Source organism: Battus philenor, unplaced genomic scaffold (assembly GCF_028537555.1).
Source record: "Battus philenor isolate CCGP_79_NKW_IND1 unplaced genomic scaffold, ilBatPhil1.0.hap1 SCAF_1, whole genome shotgun sequence".
Taxonomy (NCBI): domain Eukaryota; kingdom Metazoa; phylum Arthropoda; class Insecta; order Lepidoptera; family Papilionidae; genus Battus; species Battus philenor.
The window spans coordinates 13,000,564-13,012,849 of NW_027181661.1; the positions used below are offsets into that span (position 1 = coordinate 13,000,564).

The window sequence follows — 12,286 nt, forward strand, 5'->3', positions numbered from 1 at the left end:
ATATAAATTTTATAAAAGAATTATAGCAAGTGATGGATGGTTAGTGTATTATGAAATAAAAGAATAATAGTAATTTAACAAAAAAAGATTTTTTACGAGTCTTATTTATTATTAAATAATAATACTCTCAATTAATTATAAGTAGGGTAAACGCAAACAAAGTTAAATAAATCTGTTACCACTTACACACATTAAACGCGTTAATACCATAAAATTTTTGTATTCTCAGAAATAATTTTAAATTAAAATTATTTACTGTATTATTTGAAGAGGATTAAATAAAAAACATACAGTAAAAATATTTTATAGCAGTTGTCATAAAGAAGATTGACAAAATAATATTTATAGGTATTTGTTTTGTTTCGAAACTTTAAGGTTTAAAAATCAAAATAATAAAATTTGGTTGTATTAAAATCAACAGCAATTGATAATATCATAATTTTTTTTTAAATAAAAAGAGACCATTTGGACAAAATGATGTTTTAAAGAAAGTGAGAAAAAAATTTTAACTTTAGGAATAAACAATGAAATTACATTTACTTTAATTTTCGATTATTTGCGAACATTTATTACTTAGATCTATGAACATTTCAAGGGTTTTAAATTCACTTAAGAATCAATATAATAACCTCTTTTTTAGAACAATGCAGCTAAGCTTTATTAAAATTTACAATTAGATATGAAACGATACTAGTTTATAAAATTACTTATTCGATACTTTCCTTTCAATATCAAGTACTATTTATATCGAAATTTTGAAACATAGTAACGATTAGATATCGGTCAAAAATAGTATTGTATAAACGAATAATTATGCTTTTGACCCATACTTAATCGCATCGTAGTTTTGAACGCATAATCATAATCATAATCTTAGTTTTGTTTAGGGGACAAGGTGCAAATGCATTCCAACCTTCCCGGGTCATGGTAAAATGAACAATATCATCAATGAAGATATCACAATTTCGAAAAGTGTTTCTAATTTTGGTTACATCACGAACAATTTGCAGCTACGTATCGAATTTTAAACCTATGAAGTCTCGATTTACTCGGCTCTTACAGTCTGCACTTTAGAAACCAACCTAAATCAGAAGATTTGAAACTTTTCGAGCATTACACAAACAAGCGCGAATATGTCTTTACGTCTGTTCCCTGCAAGAGGCTATTTTTCTTAGTTGGCGTAGTAGTCTTTCATTCAAAGATCGTCTAACAGACATAGAAAAAGTAGTATTTTTGGGGAGCATCACAAAAACTAGTTTTAAAAAATATTTTTTAACAATGTACAATTATTATATTTTTTGAACGATTATTTCATTGTCTACATTGTCTACTTTTACTAAAAAAAAAAACAAAACTATTTAAATGGCATCATTATAGATACTTTACACAAATAGTCTATCGGGTAAAATTACTGATACTTTATTGGTATAATTTATCCCTATTTAGAATTGTAGAACTACGGGACAGAGATTTAATTGCAATACATTAAATAAAAGTTAGATTGCTGAAACAAAACGCGCAACTTCGTTTTGAAGATGCGATGTTGACAAGCTGTCATTTTGTCTCCAACTCTAATTTTTTAAGTATACTCAAAACTGATGAACCCAATTAAAGTAAGTTAGGTTGAAATTTAGAGCCGAAACTGAATCTGTAAACTTGAATTCCACTTGGCACCGGTCTGTCCTGTACTAAAGTATTTATATAATCTTGAACACGCGGAAGGACTGTGCGCCCGCTTGGAGGCTGCTCTTTACGTAGTGTCGGAGACTGCGTTACAAATGGCTTTGTAATTAAATTGTGTGTTGGGAAGTATTGGTATGGCATCTGTGATTTACCTTTGTTTTAAGATAGACTAAAAACGTCTTATTTCTTATTTATTTAAAATACTTATTTCTGGCAATCGAAACTTACGCGGAGATATCACAAACCCTTTTTACTTTATTCTGTGTTTCCCGTAGAATAAAAGAAAGTTCAATTATGATGAAAAATAAACCTATAGAAGACATTATGGCTTGTTAGTGAAAATGTGGGGTACACAATTTCCCGAAGAAATCTCAGACTTAATAAACTTGATTAAAATAGAGAATAAATATGACAATTTATTATATTTATTATCTATTATAAATAAAAAAATTGTTACGTTGTTAAAATTAAATGAACAACTTTTTTATTCAGTTTAAAAATAATGGTGTGAATAAGTTTAATCTTAATATTAAAAAACTCTAAACAGGTTGATTGAAAAAAGTTTATTGTTACTTCTGGTAAATGATGATTCATCCTTGGACGCAGGTTGCCCTAAACTTGTAACATTTGAAATCTTTGAAGGAGGCTTGTGTCCACCAGTGGACAGTTCATGATTGAAGTAATGGTCACTAAAAATCCCTGTACTAAATAGTTGCATTCTATTCATCTTGATGAAAACATTACTTAAATAATACATTAGAAATAAGTATGCATCTGCTGAGAGACATTTAATTTACACAAATCATTATACTTGCATAAATGCACTTTGATGATATATTTCAAGTTAAGTGTTAGGCTCAATAAGGAAGGTTCCTTAATATTTTCATAAATTGAGAATTAACCAAAATTGTCAATTAATAATTAAGTCATTTAATAATTTCTTATTTAGTCTCTCCTTTTAAAAATATTTTTAACATTACTTAACAAAATACATAAATTACCAAAATTTATTCATAGACAGAAAATTTAAAATTGGAAAGTTTCAAATTTATTTCTATCTTTAAGAAATAAATTATTATTAATAAGAAGTTTTAAATTGTAACTTTTAAGATATTATTGTTTAAATTCTTGTAAAATGTCCATATTGCTTAACAGTTTGTTAAATTAGAAATTTGAATTGCTCTAGTGCAAATTCTGTTTCTTTTTAATGGTTATGTAATCTTAAATATGCACACGATTATAAATAAAAATGAATTTTGTGTTTTAGTTAACAGAAATTTTAATCATTTTTATGTTCTGGTTCTTTTATCATATATTAAGAGTGTTTATAATTTTATACATACTTGTATAGTGTGCTGAGTATACTTTGGTAGCCCTCTCAAATATTTATTTTATGTTTATTCAATGGTAGCCTCTTCTTTGCCATTGCTTACATAACTTAGGCACTAACAAGAATTTCCACAAATACTATATACAAGATAAATAAGAAAATTCATTATAACTAGGTATCACAAAGCTGCTTTTTTCCATGACAGACTAACATCTGACTGCAATCTAAAATGATGTAAAGCGGTAAGACAAAAACATGTTAACTCGCGTGTCCTCCACAGACTCCATGTCATACAGAACATGTTCATGCATAAGACCATGGGAGATCCATGGTATGTATGCAATGTAGACCTGCATATTTACCTGGAACTGCCAATGATCGTTCAGACCTCATTTCATTATTTTGACACTGTTTCAACACATTAATACAATGATTGCAGGTGCCACCATTTACAATAGTTCTGGACGCAGCGGGATCTACCAGGCTGCTGGCGGAAGTCTTTTTGCTGCCTTCGGAGGATAAACTCTGGGAGGACAATGCGGACCACTGTTTTCTATGACGACTATGGGGCAAGGGCACTCGGAGTCCTACAAGATTCCATCGGATTCTTGCCCATTCTTTGCAAGGTCCTTGAAAAGATGATGGTCCGTAGAATCCGGTGGTATACTGCACCTTACATCAGTCGCTACCAATACGGCTTTATGCTGCAGAAATGTACTGAAGACTCCCTGTATGACTTGACCCAGCATCTGCGAGCTCGGCTGAAGAAGAAGGAGATCGCAGGGCTGGTATCATTGGACATAGAGGTAGTTTTCGATAACGCCCGGTGTCCTGCTATAAGATTCAGACTGGCAGAGACTTGCTGCCCCGCAATTCTGCAGTCTTGTCAATAACTATCTTAGCGACCGCAAGGTGTTCGTATGGTACGACGGCGCAAAGTCGGCAAGAGAAACCACTAAAGGGTGCGTGCCGAGGTACGTGGGCGGCCCAACGCTCTGGATCCTACTTATCAACCGTCTCCTGGAGGAGGTGGTAAAGATTGGGACACTGCCTGACGTTCGCAAATGACATGATGGTTTTCTCGGGACTGATGACCCAGGACATCTCAAATAACTCCAACGCGGGTCTCGATCATGTTGAAGAATAGGGAGTCAGGAATAAGCTTAGATTCGCCCCTCACAAGACAAAGGTGATGGTGCTAACAAAAAAGCTAAAAGTACGACAACCCATTACTGACCATGGGAGGTGAGCCGCAGGCCTGACTAGGGAGATCCAGATATTAGTCCTCACAGTTGACGATAGGCTTATGTAACAGCCCCTTTAAGAACGTGAGTAAGAAAGCCCAGGGCCTATATCGTCAGCTGTGCCGTGTAGAGCCGCTACTCCATCTTGGGGTATGAACCCAGAGGTGATTAGGACGATGTATCTGGTGGTATTGGAGCCAACGATTTAATATGCTGAGTGCCTGGGTGCCGGCAGCTAAGAAGCTACTGGTACGTAGGAAGTTGGACACGGTCCAGCGGGCTTCGCGCAGAAATTTTCGAAGACTCACAGGACCGCGCTCTGCACTGGGCCCACACCTTTGCCGGGTTTGCTTCCTCTGGATCTTCGGGTCCACGAAGCAGCCCGCTTATTTGAGATCATGCGTGGCTATTCCCGGCAGATGGCGATGGACCGTGACCTGGAGGTGCGAGTCACCTTCTTGTGACTTCTACAACTATCTGTTAAAATTGGTGTGGAATTCTCCTGCCTGGGGGAAAGTATTTAAGAAGTTGATCTTGTCACCGCGGCTACTGAATCGGTGATTTACATCGACGACAACCGCAAAGAATTTAACCGAACGAAATTACTATATAGAGGAATGCTAGAGAATTGTAAAATGAAAAGAAAAGTTATAAAAGAAAGTTAAAATATAGGACAAATAAAAGAAGAGTAATGAAATAAAAAATTATGTAAAAAGATTTAAAAATAGATAAAAAAAATGTCAATGCGTTGTCCCAAGTCACATAGGGGAGTGCTAGAAGTGACCAATAACAGGGGCCATAAAAACCATGTAATAGAGGTTATTTTGAAGATTTATAGCAAACTTATTTATAAAAAAAATCCAATTGTCCTTTCCCTATTTTTTAAATGTAAAACTAGAGAGCAGTAACAAAGTACTATGCCCAACCTAAAGCCAAGGTGCAATTAGCCAATTCAGTAACTATGCTAGTACACTGACAATTTATTTAAAACTAATTTATTACTCCCTCTTTAAACAATAAATTACTATTGTTTACTTTAGTAATTGTATATACTCAGATAATTAGCTGAACAGAACACTTGTCCTAGGCAATTTGCTCATTTTAAATGTTGAAATTTCTCTGCTCCTTCAATCAATTACATTTTTTAACATGTAGTTTTGCTAGCCAAATGAAATTTTTAGGTTTTTGTATACATGAAGTAGTTTCTAAAGCTGGAGAAAAGAATGTTGTGTATAAGAGACTATTAGTTGACACAACTCTCTTATTAGATCAAACTCAATACATACAAGACACCTTTTTAATAATAACACTAGCGGCATGCACCTTACAATACTTGTTAAGCGGTCTGATGGCAATACTATCACTCGCTTTTATAAATGATGACTCCATTACTACTTTTACCTAAATTATCCTACATATAGTCACTTGAAAATTCTCATAATATTATATATATTTTCAAAGTACCAACTCATGTAACAGCTATATTAGTACTATGCTGTTTTTGAACTAGTCAAGCTTTAGTTTCCAAAGTATGGTAGTATGTAAGTAGATTTGTCTACAAATCAATTGATGGTAGAGCTGAATGCATGCTCATTTCAACATATAACATATCCCTTGGCAGTATCCACAGTATGCTCACTCGCTCTTACTTATCCCATCAGTGGTAGAGTTGACAGCAAACTCCCTCCAACAGAATTATTTATTGTCACAATCCATATTACACTATGCCTGAACCAGTATGTAGTGTCTTCAGTCAGTCATATGGTATCATTAGTTCTCTGAAGGTAATGGATATTTTAAAATAAGTTATGAATTCTCAAATATCAGTTGAACCATTGAAATTTGCTTAAATATTAATACATTGCCCATGAATAGATTGTTTCTTACCTCTAGTCCACATATACAAAAATGTACATGTGGACAAAATGTATGTATGTATGTACAAAAATATTGTGTGTAACACACAATGAATTGATTGCAAAGCAACAAATTCTATGCTATGCTATTCACAGTTAAGAAATCATAAGGGAACATTAAAAAAAAATAAACAATAATTAAAACTGTTTTATGAAAATGAGTTTTTAGAAATTACAATGATAAAACCAAACCAGCATTTGTCTTTTATCATAGATTTTTTTTCATCTAGAATCATCATTTTGGTTTATCATATATCATATATATGACTTTTTACTTGGGTGTGTGATGTACACCTGCATAATTTTATCCATTATTTCCCAAATCTTGTCCTTTTGTAAATCTTTAGTAAAGACCTGAGAAAAAAATGTGATTGTTTTAAAAATATTAGTCAATTAACTACTTCACAACTTTGATTATTTCAGTAATTCATACAAATAAATCTATTGATGATAGCAAATAAATATAAAAGGTGTAAATAATTATTTTAGGGGGTTTAAATTTTAATTTTTTCTATGCTAAAAAAGCTTAGAAATACTTACAGAGTACCAAGCAACATCATCACCATGAGTCGATGCTAAAGGCGGTGGTACACCAAACACAAGTAGCGCTAATGTTAAGCATGCCACAGCTACATGTGGTGCTCTGTAATCTGCTATAGAAGACGAATGATGGAAATCTTGTAGAAACGCCATAGCAGTGCGAGCTATTTTTGACGTAGACTGCTGTGACTCCGCAAACCATTCTTGCAGAGATCGTAAATAATGCAGCAAATAGCGGTGAGCAGATACAGTATCCAACTCAAAATTCAACTGACGTAAAACAAGTAGCTCGGCTTTGATTAGGGTACCTTGCAATGACCAATAATCTTCACGAAATTTCATAGGCAAAGCGCCACGGTGGAGACTATTGATGGCAATGTAGATCGCGTCCGTGAAGCGGAACGTTTCATATCGTGACTTTGCAGCCGCGCAAAGACATGCTAAACTGATAACGTGACAATCATAGTCATCTTCCTTAGCTTTTTTGAAAAAATTGTGGTAAAACATGGCTGCAGTTGCAATGGTATCTGGCAGCAAATGAAGGCGAATGCCGCATTCAAATATGAAATTTGTGGCCATGTTGTGAATCATAGCGCTTTGATATTCCGGTAAACTTTCTTCACATCTCTTGTTGTGTATAGCTTTCAAGTCTACAACGTCTTTCATGTTTTCTATGCAAAAATAAAAAATTATAAGATCAGCCACAAACAGAGTTCTTATACTTTTTACTTTAGCTTTCAAACGTCATTTAAATTTGGGGTAATTCTCCGTTATAGTAGACACTTTAAATAACCATAGACAAAACTAGGGATAATAATAATAAAAGTGTACTCTATGATGTAAGTAATCTTTCGACATTATGTAAATCATTTCATTATTAAAAATAGTTGAAGAAAAGGTAAGGACGAGTTAAAAATAGTAAAATTATTATTTATAATTCATTTTAATAATTGTTCTCCTTCATGGAAACGTACAAGAATTTAATAAATATCATGTTAAAATGGCGCGTTAATTATATATTAACCCTAGAAAGATAACCTACGTCGCAGAGGCGCCTGCGAAATAAACATATTACTATCTCTTTGTATTAGGCGCACGTAATAACTTGTCTTTCTCAGTCAACTCAGCCGTCGGTCTACCCTGTCGCGGGACGGTTGTGTCTATGCTATAAGTACCATAGTTCAGCGGCTATGACCAGTTGATGCGCTCGCGGGGCGTATGGTTATCTTTTCATTTTATGTTTTTGTGGTTATTTTTTATTTTTCTTTTCCTCTCCTTCTCCCGCGACTTCTCGTGAAATCACTTCTTCAGGCACCGTACAAACTGAACCTTGTTGGCACTATAAGATCTAATAAACGCGAGATCCTTGAAGAGTTAAAAAACACCCGATCTCGACCAATAGGCACATCAATGTTCTGTTACGATGAATGTTTGACACTAGTGTCATACAAGCCGAAGCGCTCGAAGATGGTTTATCTGTTATCATCGTGTAATGAAGAAGGTGTCATCAACCCAAAAACCGGCAAGCCCGAAGTAATAATGTATTACAATCAGACTAAGGGCGGCGTTGACACATTTGATCAAATGTGCTCAACATCGTCCTGTTCGAGAAAAACGAATAGATGGCCAATGACCATGTTTTATGGCATACTAAATATAGCATTTATCAATTCATATGTCATTTACTGTCACAATGTTCTAACAAAACATGTTAAGCCTTTAAAACGGAGAGAATTCATGAAAAAACTCAGTACTCAACTGACTGCACCGTGGATGACGCAAAGACTGGAAGCACCTACTTTGCCAAGGCATGTGCGAAGCAACATTGAAAATATTCTTCCAAAATCTACTGTACAGGCTTCCACAGATAATGCAGAAGAACCCCTTAGCCAAAAAAGCGTTATTACAGTCTTTGCACGTCTAAAAAGAAATAATTGCAAAGATGACCTGTGCCAAATGCAAAATGACAGTTTGTGGTGAACACAAGAAAGACGTTTGTCATGACTGTCTCTAAAGAAATTTTTCATGATATTATAGTTTTTTTTTTAACTGATTATATTATAGTCTACTATTTTGTAAGGATAAAGCACTATATTTTATGATATTTTACGGGATTTGTTGCCATAAACTGAAGACTGTTGATTTTTGTTAATTTTTCATAGAGGTGATTTAAGTTTAAAATTACTTAAAATTTAAAAAAAAATAATATAATTGCATTTTATTTTACAATAATGCCAAACCTTTAAAATGACTAGATTAACTTAAATAAATATTCATTGTTAGTATAAAATTGACGCCTTAGAAAAGCATGCGCCTCAGAAGCGTATGGTTATCTTTTACGTACGTTGTCATATGGTTGTCTTTCTAGGGTTAAAAACGTTAATATACTATTAAATTTCGTGTTTCAAGTTGGAACAATCAGAAAGAATCACTTCTAGATCTGAAATGGTCGAATATGTAAATTTTCGTTACAATTTTTTAACATATACGGTATTTATTTACGTGTATATAATGTTATTATAAACCAAGAAAGCTGGAAGTAGTCAATTAGCTTTTCACAGAGATCCAAACTGCAATATTAAGGAATGGACTAAGATTTCCGAACTTCACTGCATAGTTATACTATTTGTACTGCAAAGCCTCAGCAAAAGTATATACACAACTGAATATGATTGTATTTTGGTGATAATGTGGAGTAAGAAATGTAACTTAATTCCAACATTAGCTTTGTTGACCTGACAGGGCAATGATAAATGATTACCCCTGTACCTATTTATCGTCAGAAACAAAAGTTATTATTATTACAACCCACGACCAGAAATGGTATTCTATCCTTAACAGGATAGTAATTTTTATAGCAAAAAGTATCGGGTTTCACATAAAGATGATATGATTTGCTAATAATAGTGCCGTTCTTAGTTATATTATACATAAAAATTATAAACGAATAATATAATAATAAAAATACGATTATTCATCGATCACTCTATTTCTCGGGTATTATTAGTGGTTAAAATTTTCAAATAACAGGTGTTTTTTTTATGTTATGACATGTTCATGTAATTATCCATAGTAATCTGTCGTCTTAACTGTAGCCAAGGAAAGGGAGCAAGGATAAGAAATAAAAGCAAAATTATTTAAACATTAAAGTTAGAATATGATCTTTTTTGTAAATATTTAATTTATACACTTAAAGTACATTTACAATAAATTAAATTAAATTACTTTTGCAGGCATAATACAAAAAAGAGGAAAGTATTGTATTAATTATACCGTTGATTAAATATATGGCTTTAAGTAAATGCATTAGAAAATATAAGTTGGAACATAATAATAAATAAACTAATAAAATGTCACTCCACGTAGAAATATGAAGTTAGGATTGAATCACATTCAAAACTTGTGATTGAATAATTAACTTTTCTTCACTTAAACATTTCTTTACATCGGCACCAGCAAGTGGCTTAGTGATGTCAGACGCGCGTCTCAGACACACGGCTCTTTTATTCGTGGACCATAGGTAAAATGAAGCACACATGAAACGCGCTAAAAATAAGATAAAATAAATATTACTGTGATGTTATTGATTTTATAAAGGTTTTTTCATCATTGTACAATCATCAATTCTCATAAAGCATCATACTTTGGACGAAGACCTCCACGCTTGCCCTGAATCTAAACCTTCAGCAGAAAGGAGGTAAGTTACTGCCTGAGCACGTATCTATTATCTTCTTTGATGACAAGGTCATCAATATTTGCTTTTTGCGGATGGAAGTGAGGTACCACTCGGGCACATATCTATTCTTTCTTTTAGGCGAATGTCACCAATGTACGCGATTAGCGGGTGAAATTGAGTTACCACCCAATCATGTATTTGATCCTTCTTCATGGCAAGGAAAATAAAAGCCAAGAGTGATCGAGATGGTACAGCGATTATTTACAATTAACAACTTAGACCCGGATGCAAGTGCACTGACTAAATCCTAGACGGCATCCGAATTAAAATCGGAGTTCAAATTATGTTTAAACGCGCAATAATTATTTAATATAAAAATACTGTGGTTGTAGTGGACAGTAAAATGAAGAGTTAATTCGCGAACGCTAAATAAGTTATGTATAAATAGTGAGGTTAGTCGCAAATACCATTGAATTAATACTATTTTGTCGTCATTGGATCAGGTTGATTTAATGACGTCATAAATAAACATCGCTCACTTGTTAGTCCGGGGGAGGTTCAACCACGATACACATAAACTAGAGATAAGGTCATATATGCGCTCCCCGTACTAACGCTAAATTTGCTTTTAAAACACTCGTGCTGTCTGCTTCTGGAGAGAATCTAATAAAGCAATAGTATACAAAATTAACATCACATTCATTCGCTTGAATTAGAGCACTAAGTCCAGTGGTTGAGGAACCCTTTAAGATGTATTCGTTTAAATCGCACAGCCTGCGAGCGGTGTGTGTCCATCGACTTAGCCAGATTTTGAAAGTCAAGTAGTGTATTATCGTTAATTAGACACTGTTTTTTTCTTAAGAGAACAGCGAACTCAATTCAAATAGTAGCGATAAATCCAACTACTTTAGTGGAGACTTTGCACTTGCTCTTTGACTTCCGGAGGCATTGCCAGAAAATAATTTTAAATAGTACTAAGCTTAATGGTATCTCCAGTTGGGTGTAGAACTGAACTAGATTATAATTAATCCGCTATAGTAAACACATACTGTTCAATAAAACTCCGACGGATGCCGACCGTTACGACTGTCGTGCACGGTTAATGCCTGACACAGTCTGGCAAATGTTTCCCTACGATCAGACAACACCCGCTTTTACACTTCTTTAGTCAACGCCACCGGAACCATCATCAAACGCTTTCAGACCGCAGCCAATGATCTAGGACGGTGGGTCCGGAAATAGATATTTGAAATTAAATACTCCACAAGCAACTTACTGTGCACATCATCATCGTCGCCATTCGATAACCAACCGGTTTAGTCAGAAACGAAGCCTGAACGTATAATATGAGATACTTATATATAGAGAACGTCAACCCTGAAACATAATAAATAGAACTTTTGCTGGAGTTTCTTTCGCCACTTCTTCTCTTATCATTAATGCTTTCCGAAGTAGTAGAAGTAGTGTTACTGAGCAATAGCGACCAACCAAGTCGTGGTTCATCCCTCTGAGGCTCCTTTGTGTATGCATTTTAACCGAATATTATCGACGAATGACGGTGGTGGCTTTTAAGCCGATTGCCAAAACGATCTTAAAGACACGCAGCATCCGAATTTGGAATACTAGTGTATAGTGACTCTCTCAAAGCCATTGAGCTTCTCTACCTTGAAAGAAGTTTTAGGTTTGCCTGAGGTATCTAAGCACCTATGTGCCCCTTGTGCGTTGCCATGTCGAACCTGCGGAATCTGCACATGGCATATGGGCATGAGTGAAACTCCGGTAAAAAAACAAATTCGGAAATTCTTATCTGCATCTTTAGTCAAGTTTTATTTATTATTTTTAAGCCTTTAAACGCTGCTTTATTTAATTTAGCATAATCAAATTATTTAATTTAAAT

General features: G+C 34.1%; 1 protein-coding gene across 1 annotated transcript; it reads right to left on the minus strand.

Moving 5' to 3' along the window:
* Positions 1-6,401: 6,401 nt before the first annotated feature.
* On the minus strand, positions 6,402-7,431 carry LOC137921134 (cyclin-Q-like). Its single transcript, XM_068763921.1, has 2 exons — positions 6,714-7,431; positions 6,402-6,527 (listed from the first exon to the last, which is right to left on the minus strand). Exons 1-2 carry the CDS (start codon positions 7,377-7,379, stop codon positions 6,429-6,431), a joined length of 765 nt encoding a protein of 254 aa, XP_068620022.1. The 5' UTR covers positions 7,380-7,431; the 3' UTR covers positions 6,402-6,428.
* Between the last annotated feature and the right edge of the window lie 4,855 nt (positions 7,432-12,286).

What these genes read in the sequence shown, in the direction of transcription:
- LOC137921134 (XM_068763921.1), bottom strand. Translation starts at nt 7,379, where the DNA reads ATGAAAGACGTTGTAGACTTGAAAGCTATACACAACAAGAGATGTGAA. An exon ending in ATGATGTTGCTTGGTACTCT is followed by an intron (nt 6,528 to 6,713) that starts GTAAGTATTTCT and finishes TTTTTTTCTCAG; the next exon opens with GTCTTTACTAAAGATTTACA.